Source organism: Orussus abietinus, unplaced genomic scaffold (genome assembly GCF_000612105.2).
Source record: "Orussus abietinus isolate OABI.00-Male unplaced genomic scaffold, Oabi_2.0 scaffold2, whole genome shotgun sequence".
Taxonomy (NCBI): domain Eukaryota; kingdom Metazoa; phylum Arthropoda; class Insecta; order Hymenoptera; family Orussidae; genus Orussus; species Orussus abietinus.
In genome coordinates this window covers 1,603,599-1,616,050 of record NW_019396012.1, presented here as the reverse complement: position 1 = coordinate 1,616,050, position 12,452 = coordinate 1,603,599, and the positions used below count along the sequence as shown (strand labels likewise).

The 12,452-nt window shown below is 56.4% G+C and overlaps 1 protein-coding gene across 4 annotated transcripts in view; it reads right to left on the bottom strand.

The window, feature by feature from the left end:
- Positions 1 to 12,452, bottom strand: part of LOC105700571 (epidermal growth factor receptor) — an 82,484-nt gene that overhangs the window by 12,561 nt on the left and 57,471 nt on the right. For 3 of the 4 annotated variants that reach the window (XM_012426530.1, XM_012426533.1, XM_012426532.1), the window contains exon 2: positions 2,905 to 3,200. The exons of the other annotated variant lie outside the window; for it this stretch is intronic. In XM_012426530.1, the coding sequence (XP_012281953.1) occupies positions 2,905 to 3,034 (130 nt within the window). In that variant the 5' untranslated portion in view covers positions 3,035 to 3,200. The remainder of the gene's footprint in view (positions 1 to 2,904; positions 3,201 to 12,452) is intronic. 4 annotated transcript variants of the gene reach the window in all.

Genomic DNA, 12,452 nt, shown 5'->3' with positions numbered 1-12,452 from the left:
TTTTTCAATGCCTTGACCGATGCGGTGTACCCCCCACCAAGAGCAGGAGTTGGGAAGTGGAGGGGATAGTAGTATGCGCGCGCAGCGCGGCTCGCCGTGGTTGGCCGGCGCTGCCTCCCATCACTCGCTCAGTCGGCCACGTGACGCGGAGCGCGACTGGTGGAGGGAGGCAGCTCCCAGTAGGGGTAAGTACTGGGACCGGGGAACTCCGTCCTTCGAGGATGCTCCAGGGATCCCTTTTTAACGTCCCTGGAGAATGCCTCCCCAAAGGCAACCGGACCGACACCCGAACAAAGCTCGCCCACTGCAGTGCTATCTACGCGTGTTGGCGCTCGTCGTCGATGTCGTTTACACGAGTACCGGCGTCCTTCCGGACGTCGGTTGGCCATACTTCCTGGACAAAAAAGGTCCCTCGGAAGCTCGACGTCTCAATCCGCCTCCCATATTCCGGGAGCGGTCTATTAAGGCGGGAAGGTCTTACGAAACGATCGTACATACGATGTCGATTCCAAGATGGCGGCGCGCATTGTGCGCGTCCCCGCGTGGGCTTTCGGCGTCCCGTGGTCTTGCTCCAAGGCGACCATATATCGGCGGCGAGATATACGTCGCCGTAAACGTGTAAATTCCTAAATCTATATACGTACGAACGTATAACAGTAGCCTCAAGTAGCGGTCCAGGAGATGCCCGAACGACGTCGCCCGGGGCGGTGACGACATCGTCAATTAGCGGAAACCGCAGGGATCCCTTCCGAGAGACTTTCCTTGGGATTTATCCGCGTTGCGGGGGGACACCGTTCGATCGAGCGCGTAATTTATACGGGAATCGATGCCCATGTAACCCCATTTCTACCGCGCAGATAAGGCCGGCAGGACTATTTACGGTCTCCGGTAACGGCGGTAACAGGGGACTGTTAAATCGACGTCAGCTCGGGGCTGGTGACATCAGCAATTAACGGCGGCCCACTCGCCTCGCGGTGCAGTAAACACGTTTCCGCGACGTTTTGTAAGACACTAGTCGATTCAGACAGTGGGAGTCATCAATGGCGCGTCATACGCGACCGCCTGTAACGACTCCCGATATGGTATCTTTAGTGTTTTATAAGTTGGTCCGAAAAAAAAAAAATCATCGCAACAATTTCCGATCCTCGGGGAGGGGTATCAGTGGTAGAGGAAGGTCTTGAAGAAGGTGCCGAGGAGGTGCACTCGCGATTCCGCGAGGTGGAGGCGCGCTTTCAGCGGCAACGACCGGTAACTCACGAGAAGCTCCTCGCTAATGGAGGCGACTCGCTTTCAGCCCTTATCGCTTTAATGGAAACCTTTATGGAGGCACTTCGGGCCGATATCTCCGGCGATGAATTGGCCCCGGGGAGAGAAATCGCCGTCCGAGAGGCCCCTCGTCTCGGGGCCTTTTTTTGCGAATTAGGACCCGGCACCTCGGCCTTATTGCCGCGCGCGGAATCCGCCGCGGCCCTGCCGCGGGACGTCGCCGGGGTTTATGCCGGCAAAAAGCCGCGAGCGATCCGCTCGGGGACCGCGCTTTCTCCGCAGGCGGTGGGCCCGAGTGACGGGCCCAGTGATACTCCGGGATTCGGCGAGGAGGGGGCCGCACTTTAGTCGGGCCCGGTGATAAGTCCCAGAAGGGGATAAATCACCGGCTTTAACGAAAGCCTTTATTACGGCCACTCTGGCCGATATCGCGGGCCCGATACCGGGGGCCCACTTTTGGGCCCGCTCTCCTCAGTATGCCCGAGATCTCGCCGGGAAACGGCGACGACTTCTCGTGAGACTTCTGGCCGATAAATTAAAAGGAAGCCCCCTCGAAATTCGGGAAAAAAGGCGACGTTACCTCCGTATTTGGGACTCGTTTAGTCGCGGGTACCTAGAAGGACAAGAACCGGGTGACGGGCCGGCCGCACGAAAAGTATGATAATCGATGAAATATTGCATTTTAATGAAGCGAATGATAAATCAGAAAAAGGGATTAATCACCCCCTGGGCTCGTTTTTCGCCTCGGGGCCCGGGCCCCGTCGCGCGGTAGGTACCCGGGGCCAGAGGTGCCCGGAACGAGTTTCGAACCCATCGAAACTGGTTCCCTTCCTCGTGGAGGAGACTCGAAACGAAGAGAACGCCCGATCTGGGTCAGCCCTAACAGTCACGTGGTCGTTTCGGGCCCACGCTTTCCCGCGGAAAGGCCCACGACGGGCCCCTGCCCCGGAACCGAGATTTTCAGCTGGTGCCGCTCCGGTGTCAATGTCATTGGAGACACTTAATTATGGCCGCGGCGAGGCGGGTTTTGATTCGACCGGTTATTAAATTATGGTAACGAGATTCACGGTGAATGACAGAAGGGAAGAGTACCGGTGGAACGTTCTGCTCCGTATTTGGCCCGGATTCCACCAGTCCCTTCTCTCTCTCTCTTTGCTCGTCTAATTGCGTAAGGAGGTCGGAGAGGAAGTTCCTCCCGTGGGAGTGCTTCCACCTCGGCTTCCACCTTCTCCAAAAAGGGCCTAAGGTGGACTAGGTCGAGCAACCTACGCCCACGATACCTCGAATTCTCTACTTTCGAGTCGTCGCTCTCTACTTTCGGGGACCGACTTTAGGGCCCGCCCGAAAAGGATGTTGGGCAACCTCGGAGACGCTTTCATGGAACTAGCACTGCACGTTCAATATCATATATTACATACATATTGTATGTATTTTTAAACAATACCAATGTTCCCAGGATAAGCGCAAAAAGTATATACCTCTCCTCTATACTCACATTTTCCCTTGACGAATTCGGAGTTGAGGTGCGCGGACATATTGTTCAATGTCATATGTTACATACATATTGTATGCATTTTAAAACGATACCAATGTTCCCAGGATAATCGCAAAAAGTATATACCTCTCCGCTATACTCACTCTTTCCTTTGACGAATTCGGAGTTGAGGTCCGCGGACACGTCGTAGCTACCGACAACCACCAAGAGGATGGCGGCGGCGAAGAGGCAAGGTGTCGTCAGCGCTCGCGGGCCGCGGTAGTGGTTGAACATGATGAGCTCGCATGCCCTCTACCGACCGGCGGTCCCTTCCAGGTCGACCCTGAAGAAGGCTCTAGTGATGGAGGTCGAGGTTCTTCCAACGTCGCCGGGGACCAGCGGCGGGGCCGCTGCCATCGCGGTCTCCTCACCGGAACCACATCGGGGCTATCTCGGCATCCTGGAAGCAAAAAGGGAAAAAATTTATAATAAACAATTAGTGCTTTGGTACCTGCTTAAAAAAAAAATGGAACCGAGGATAATATACAGAGGATGAAGAAGAGAGGCAAGAGAGTGGCAGAGCACCAATTTCTTGCTCCCCTTCCCTTCGGGTTAGGTTAGATAAGAGGACGAGGCTTCATCCGTAAATTTGCAACTCCTCGCAACAGTCGTAACCTCCAATTAGGCTCGCACGTCCCCCGGGAATCCGGAGATACGGCGTGATCCGGCTAAACCACCGCCATCTTGGCGATAACTTCTCGGATCGCTTTGGGAGACCTTAGGGGTCTTAAGGCCCTCGTAAGAAAAAAAAAAAAAAGGGCCGCCTAAATCTGTACTAAAATATCCGGCATTCCTAAACGTCCTCTTCAGGATATCTTGTCTCGTCGAGGGCGATCGTCGGTCGCGTCTCCTCGGCGTCCTTCTCGCGTTTAGTCATTCTTTTCTGGGGGATAATTCTTCGGGAGGCTGGAGGGCGAAGACGCGTCAAGGATTCCCCTCGGAGGCGGCGAAGGCAAAGGAAGAAGAGGGCCCGGGGAGGCGAGTAGACAATGCCGGGAACAGCAGGTGTTTGGCCCCTCGGTGCCTCTCCCGGTTCCTCTGGGTACCTCTCGGTGCCTCTCCTCTTTGTTCCTTCGCACTCCCTGCCGGGCGACGAACACGGCTCGCCTTATGAGGAAGCGCAACGGGCGACGCTCACCGATCGACTTAAACAAATCACCTCGAAAGGCAACCGCCGTGGCTGATTGCGCCTCTCGTTAGTCACCGTCCCGGATAATCCCCCTTAATTGCGCCGGACAATCGAGCACCATCCTAACGAGTCGCGGGATTTAAGGCGATTCCACGAGATTTAGGGGGATTTAAACTGACTTAAGGTGACTTAAGGACGGTTCGCCAACCACCGTCGGATATTCCCGAAACCGCGTCGGGAAGGTGTGGATTTTTCCCGCGGAAGTGAGGTTAGAACGGAAAGAGTTGAAGAGGTTTTCGACGTCTCCGAGAGCAGAGACCGCGGGACCAAGATGGCGGCGCTGGTACCGTCTTCGTTGGGGTTTCTCGCGGGGGTGCGATCGATCCTTCGGGACACTGCGACGCGATTCCTCGTGGAACTGCCCCGTGGAACGGCGTGCACCAGGGAACCGGTTCCAAGCATTCCGTTCCGGATGACGAGGTTAACCCGGAGTTAAAACGCCGGGCGCCACCGGCAAAGCCGTTAATTGCGAAACGGCCGACCGGGCTGCGACGTCCCGCGGATAGCCGTCGACTTTATGGCTCGTAAGGTACGGTTTTTAGGGGCGATCGGTGATCGTAGAGGGTCCCGAGGACGCCGCGACGCGGTCACGGACGCGCGAGGGACGCGGCCGCCATATTGGATGCGCCGCGACTTCCGCGTCTAGGACGACACGACGAATCATCCGGAGTTTCCTTCGTTCCAGGGGAGATTTTCGATACTCGCGTTAATAAATGTAAGTGGAGTAGAGTTCTTTGAACGATATTATTCGCGTCGCGACGTCGCGGCGCGTCAAGGGTCTACGATATTCCGAGAGAACCGCGATGGGATCACGAGAACGCGCAGAGCTATGGCCGCCATCTTGGATGCGCCGCGACGAAAATCTCGATGTTTTCCTCGCCTCAGGGAAATTCTCCATACTCGTGGGAATAAATATACGTGGAGCAGAGTTTCTCGGACGGTTTTATTCGCGTCACGACGTCGAGCGTCGACGGGAGGTCGGGGCGAGGCGTTCTCCAGGCGTGAACAAGCGCGTCCACGCGTTGACGCTTTCGCGCTTCCACCCAGAGCGCGCGTAGACCGTACGCGCGTACACACCTCGGCGAACCGGTGGCCCGGCTGCCCAGGGGCTTTATAAATAATAAACAACCTGGCCTGGCGAGACCGCGCGGTGACGTCACCGGCGAACGTACGCACTTTCCAGCGGCGAGTGTGCCCGGTACGTCGCGCTTTCCTAAACTCGAGCGAGCGTTGATAATAAAAGCGAGGCGTTATTATGTGTCGAACCGGCTTCACGCCCTTGGCTAAGCCGACGGACGGACGTGGGTGGAAGGAGAGGAAATCCAAGATGGCGGGAAGGTCCTTCCGGATTTTCTGAGAGTCGGCGAATACGTGGAAGAGGCGACGCCGGTAATGGCGAGGAACGGGGCCCGTAATGGCGTGTAATTTAAAAATGATTCCTGGTTGCAGCTTCAGGGAATCGTCCCGTAGGGCATTCGAGGAAGAGGCCATTCCCGGGCGTCGCGGGGCCCTAGGGCCGGATCGAATTCCCGGGCCCTAGGCTTTTTGCAAATCGGTCCACCCTCGCCGCTAAGGGCCCCTGGAACGCGGCCCTCGGATGGAGGAAGTCCCGGAGTTTCGGCAAGAAAGGAGGAATTTCCGCGAGGTCCCGGCGAGGGGCCCGATCGGGCCCCACGGCCGCGGCGCGGGGCCCGAGTGCCGGAGATGCCAGGCCGCTCGGAAAGCGAGCGAAGGGAGCGGGTAAAAAGGGGAGGGAATAAAGGGAAAGGGGAAAAAATAGAAACGACAGAGGACGTTGGGCCCACTCGGACTAACGGCGACATCGATCGTATTTATCGACACAAGTCGGGCCCGGGCTCTCCCCCGCCGGGGCCTCGCGGCCCCTTTGAGGGAGGACACCGGCAAAAAGGCCCAGACACGCCGGGCCCCCGTGTTAACTCGGCTGTTTATGCATTCATATCCTTGTTTTCAACAACCCGGTGATTGTTTCCACAAACCGCAACAACGGGGACCCGTGTCGGCCACCTTTTTCGGCCCGTAAGGCCGGAAGCGTGGGGCCCGTCCCGGGCCCAGAAGGCCCGTTTTCGATTATTCCCGACGTGCCCGCAGAGAGAATCATCGCTTAATAAACCGAGTCCCTTATTAAATGCTCCTCGAGGGCTCGATTTGGGCCTTAACCGCGTTCCTTCCCATCAGGCCCCGAGACGCGGCCGCGTAAAAATGGAGTAAAACGGAGCGGAGTCTCCGTTGACAGACCGCAGTCCCGCCTTATCGGAATCCGTCAGTTTACTCTGGATTGCCTCTCCCGGCGATAAGACGAAGCGGAAACTTTTCCCCCTCCGTCACCCTCTGAGAAACCAGGGTGAACTCTGCAGGAATGCACGCCCGGAGAACGTGTGTACATAATAGGGAGGCAATTCGAGCTCCGATAATGGGCCCGATGTCGATACGGGGTCGACTTTGGGCCCCGATCGATGGATCCCACGACTCGGCCCTGACTTATGCCATCGACGCGCTGGATAACAAAAACTTCGGAGATGTCAGGCCCCGAGCTTGGACTCACTTTCCCATTGGGCCCTATATGGAGGACCGTCCTCGTTCCCTCTCCGCGATCGGGAGGAACGCGGGAAATGGGCCCGAGGTCTAATTCGAGGATTGCGCGATTCGAGCACTGCGAGTCTTTTGGGCCTCCCGACACCCTTTCTTCGGCGTTCTACCCGCGAATCCACATTCGGGGCCCGGTTCGCCCATAAGGCCCTCTCGGGCGGCGCCTTCGAAGGCGCGGCGCTCTTTCTCCAAACTGTAATTTTCCACCGGAGCTTTCGGACCGCGGTATCTCAGGCGAGTTAATCAGCCGGGCGATTAACCATTTTTGGCAGGTTTAGCCGTTTAGTCGGTCATAAGGCCGGTTAAACCGGCCCCTCGTCGGGCCCAGCGAGTAAAAGGCTTAAAGGCTCTAAAACTCCGGAGCAAGGGGCGATACGAGGGATCGCAAAAACGCTCTCCCACCTGATAAGTCCTCCAACTAGGCTAATCTTTCCGCAGAACGACCCGTCCCCCCCTCGCCGGAGGAGCGACGTTAAAAACCAGGCGGAAAAAAATGCGTCGACTCGCAACGGGCAACAGGTACTCGTTAAAGCAACGGGCCCAGTCGGAGGTCGGCGTCGAATTGGATCGGCGTGCCAATGGCGTTCGTGACTCGTGCTTCGGATCACGATAACTCGAGACTCGTGGTCGTCCCCCGATTCCACGGACTATATAAAAGGTGGAGTTGCCCGCCCCCTTGGAATCTCTTGGCACGAAGCGAGCGCCGGCGGAATCGTGAGCCGCGGAATCGTGACCTCGCGGGACGGGCCCTAAAGAGGGGCCCGATCCCCCCCACTCTCCCGACTATTCACCAAAAACATACAAATCCTCCTGTAAAATATCGGCAAAAAGAATGCGCGGTCAAGAGAAAAAATATTTGAAAATGATCAGTCCCCTTGCGCTGCCTAGTTAGTCTCGAGAGGACTTAGTCCCAAAATCTCTGCCTATATAAATGATTAAAAAAAATTTCTTTCGTTAGAATTGGATTGGTAGGGTGAAAGAGGACTCTGGGAGGGTCCCATTAGCTATGTGGACGTCCTGGAGAAAATCCGGAACACGATATCTCGGACGTCGCTCGATCGAGCGGGGCCCGACCGACTAGCGGCATATAGTCGGGGCCCGACCGCACAACGCCGGGGGATTTTTGCGATCGACTTTATATGTCAATCCCCTGGAGCAACATTGCCGGCGAGAAAGCCGAGCCATAATTTACCGGACACAACGACACGACGAGGAACGGTGCCGCGAGTGTCGCGGCTGTCAAAGGGCCCAAGGCCCGGGGCCCGATCGCGACCGGCGACTCCTCGAGGTGCGCGATTGTGCGCGATTGTGTGCAATTGCGAGCAATTGTGTGCGATTGCGTACAATTGCGAGCAATTGCGGGCGGGCGATGTCGGGCCTTCCGATGGGCCCCGGCTCGGAATTGATCCTTGAGAATGAGATCCCCGAGGCAGGCTATTTGTTCTGGGACCAACGCCTGACCCATGGCATCGTCCTCGGAGAAGGCTTCAAGAAGTCCCCGGCCTCGAATAAATAGACTTTAGATGGGGTAGTTCGATCCACACGGGAGGCTGTACTTAGGCCGTGACGTATCGGTTTGGGCCCGGCATTGTTGGCCGCGGAAAAATCGGGGCCCGATCTGGAGCACCGGAGGCTGCATCTCGGCGTTACTCCCCGGCCCTCTTATTATATTAATCTATATACGGATATATTTTTTTTTTCGGCAATTTCGGACAAAATGCGCCTCCCTATGTACTCCCCCCTCGTCCAGCATGTCGAGGATACTTTTTTAATACTTTCCCGGCAATTGTTTCTGTCATCCTTGGATGACGTGCGGTCGATTCGATCGCTATGAGAAGCGACCGGGACTAAGTAACTACTAAGGAAGGTCCTTCGACCCCAGGGAGCCCTTCTCCTCGGAATCGAAATTATGCCCGCGTAAGTCCCCGACTCGGCAGACCGACGGGCGAATGCAAATCCCAGAGTAAGAGGCCCCCCGAGGATGGCACGATGAACCAGCTGAGGTACATCCTGAGCCTGCGGGTGCCTCGTCGAGTTTCCGCTGGTGGGTATCCTTCCCTGCAGAGCCCTAAGCCCTCGCAGGGAGGAGGTAAAAGGTAACAAGGTTAAGCACGCCGTATTACGTCAGGACGCGGAAGAGAGGAGGGTAACGGTGCCCGGAGGTGCCGTTCGAAGGGCAAGAAACTCGACCGGCGATTATCTCCAGACCCCTATTTTTTCGATATCACTTTTTGCCCGAGCGTTAATTTCGATTTTCCTCCCGAAGACCCGGTGCCGAGAGATGGCGGCCATCTTGGAGAGAGTTGCGCGAGGAGGTCCTGCAAGTCGAGGACCCCGCGGCACGCAAGGTCGGCTCCCTGGTTCTCCAGGTCCCCGAGTCCGAGGCTCTCCAGGGTGTTCTTCAGGGAGGGAGAGGAGATGCCGTTAGAGTCCAGGAGAGGAGGGAGGCTCGAGGGGTGTCGGAGGTCAGGGTCTGCGGATGACCCGGGGAAGAGAGCGGCCTTGGATGCTGCGCCGACACCAAGGAGCGTGGGACAGGTCGCAGGATTCAGGAGCTCCGCCGTTGACAGACTATATCCCATCGACATGGCGACCCCTGAACTCCCAGGGAACCACGTGGAGGCCTTAGGATTCCAGAATTCCGAGCGTTCCAAGCCCCAGGAGACGGAGAACCGGAAGGCACCCAGGTCCTACGCGAGGATGATCGCGGACTATTCCGAGGTCCTGGATTCAAAGAGACGATCCAGTCGAGAACCTCTGAGGCAGATTTCGGGGTTAACTCTAGGCGCCGGCACTCTTACGGGGAGATTTCCACCTGGGAGAAGCTTGGACCACGTGGAGCGAGTGGTCCCAGGAACTGGGGTGCCGCCTGAGAAGAAGGAAGGTCCCTCTTCAGGGAACAAGAGGTCGGGTGTCACCGAGGTTTCTGAAAGGACGTCCAGGGACGACTCCAGGACGTCGGCGTTGGTCCCGGGACCAGGTGGGAGTTCCCTTCGGGAGATGTCCTTGGACCGCAGCATCCACCTGGATGAGGAGCCAGGTTCCGGGACCAGTGGAGGAGCGAAGTTCGGACCTGAAGAATTCGTGGACAGGCGTACCGATCGGCTCGACAAGGCGGCCTGGCAGCCAGGGGTTCCCAGGACGGAGAGGTCTTCGGGGAAAAAAGAAGACGCTCCTTCAACGGCGAGACGGACGGACACCGTGAGATCGGATGGCCAGAAGAAACGAGCCTCGGAGGCTGGGCCAACAGCTGTTGCCGAAGACAGCCAGGACCTCGTTCTTGCAGGCCGAGAGGTTCGGACTCTTCAGGGGAAGGAAGATGCCAGGCTGCAGTCGAAAATGGCGTCTGTTGACACAAACGAGGCCCGAGGCGTTCTCCAGGCCAGGAGACCGGAATACCCGAAGAGCTCCAGGATGAGCTCCAAGGTTCCTGGAGAACCTGGAGAACGGGACCACCCCCAGTCGGTCAGAATAACGATCAGCGACGTTCCTTCGGGCCAGGGAACGACTTCCACCGCGAAGAAGATTGAACTTCGCATCAGCGGGATGTCTCGCAAAGAGTCGAAGACGACGGTCACCAAGGCCAAGGAAGTCGACATCGTGACCTCGGACGAGAGGATGGAGATCCTGATCCCGACGTCCCTGGACCGCGATCAGAGAGGCCGGACAGGTAGAACGACATCCTCGTCTCTCCTAAACCTCCAGATCTCGGCCAAACTAGAAGAGCCTAAGGATGTGGACCAGTCGGTGAAAATTGACTCTCGGGTTGAAAAGTCGAATTTAACCAAAGAGAGACCAAGAAGCGCGCCGTCGGTCAATTCTGAGAGAAGTGCCTTGAAGAATGTCGCTAAGGAATTGAAAAGCGAGAAGAGAGGTGGCAAAGGCTCTTCAAGGCTGCCTTCCAAGCCTAACCCTTGGTGGACGTCGACTGATAACCCTGATAAGGATGGTGGGCCTCCTTCTAGGATGCCTCCGGGTTCGCCCGGCCCTCGACCAGGTGACTAGGAGGACTTTTTCGAATATTCTGATTGACGATGGAGGATGATCATGCATAACAATTAGTGTAAATACATTTTCAGGATCAGGAGGGAGGAACAAGGGATCGGATAGACCTGCGGGATTCGCTGGCATCAGAAAGGACATGGGCTCTTCAACGTCCAAGCCTCCAGGACCCGGGAAGACCCTGAAGACCGGACACGGCGACTTCATGAAAAAATTATCCGGAAGCGAGAATTCCACCAAGAAGACCAGTGGCAGCTCTGTTGGGGTTGGTACTGGATCTGGAGCAAAGGGGAACGCGTCTTCAACAAGGACCAAGGTCGGGATGAGCGAATCGAAAAAACGGGCCGAGTCGAAGGACCCTCCCAAGGTGAAATCTTCGGTGGAGAAAAATTCAACTTCGGATAGGAAGTCGTCCGATATGAGTGCGGCAGACATTTTGGGGAACTTGAAGGAACACCTGAAGAAGGTGACAGCGAAAGAGAAGAGGGAATCTCTGACTAGCAGCCTTGTCAAGAAGCCACCCTCGCAAGGAGCCCTGAAGACCGAGAAAGGCTCAGAGAAAACGATCGGTGAATCCGTGGTCGAAGTCGCGAAGAAGTCGACGCAGTTCTTGAAGAACAAGGTGGTGAAGGAGCCGAGTGTTGAAATTTTCCGAACTGGGTCGAGGGGCGAAAGGGTGGCGGTGCCTCATCAAGGCAGAAAAGCGACAACTGGAAAAATTCAGGATGGACCCTCTTCAGGAAATCCAGGGAAAGGAAGTGATTTCTCGAGGAAAGCGGGTCCTTTAGGTGAAAATCGAAGTGACGCCTCGAAGGACGTGCCGAAATTATCGAAGGTCACTATCACAGTGCCTGTCGGTGCTCAAGCATCGAAGTCGCCAGGGAAGAAAAAGCTTAAATCCCCTTCCAGCTCTGTAACTCTCAGTTCGGAGTCGAAGATCGTTATAAAACAGACCCCGAAGAGCGCCACCAAAGTGGCGGACGCCGTAAAACCGATAGAGAAGAAGAGGGATGGCACTTTGATCGATTACGGGCTGAAGGTACCCTCGAGGGTGAACTCGAGGAAGCCGGAGGCTGCCAAGCCTCCGATCTTGAAGAAGAGCGAGGGAAAAATCGCGGACTTAGCTGATAAGACTCGAGGAAAGAAGTCATCCAGTACGTTGAAGAGTTTAGAGTCTAAAGGCAAGGTTCTTCAGGACTTGGTCGGCTTGGATGCGAAGAAAAACCTGGGGAATAGCGCGAGGAAAGAGGAGCAGAAGAGCAACTTGAAGAGCACCCCGAAGAGCACCCTGAAGAGCACCCTGACAAGACCGTCAACCAAGGCTGACGTACCCGAAAAGAAAACCCTCCCTACGAGTACATCGCGAGAGAAAGTCAAGGAATTGGGGCGAACAGTCTCGGGAAAAGGATCCAAGAACATCCGGGAAAGTGTAGATCCAAACTCAAGATTGACCACCTCGCTGGTGACCATCCTGCGTCTGCAGGATTTCGAGGAGAACCATATTTTCTCCGGTGCGCGTGAGCGTCGATGGCGTACAGGTTTCCGATCGGACGGTTCGCCGACAAGTTCGATCCGCAAGTTCCCCGGAATGAATTCTAAGGGAAAGTCCGCCGCGAAGCCCTCGGGGCCCGATTCGAAATTCGATGGGGCCCCGAGTCGCGAGGACGGCTCGAAAGTCCCGATTTTCCAGAGCTCCGCATCCAGATCGGAGCAAACTCGCCCGAGCGAGAAGCATCTCCTTTATTCTATCTGGCTGCAGCGCTGGAACGTCGAGTTGCCCCCCTCTGGGCCCTAAGGCCCGACATCGGGCCCAGCCCCGAAGACGCTCCCGCTCGATAACACCGTGCTGTAAAT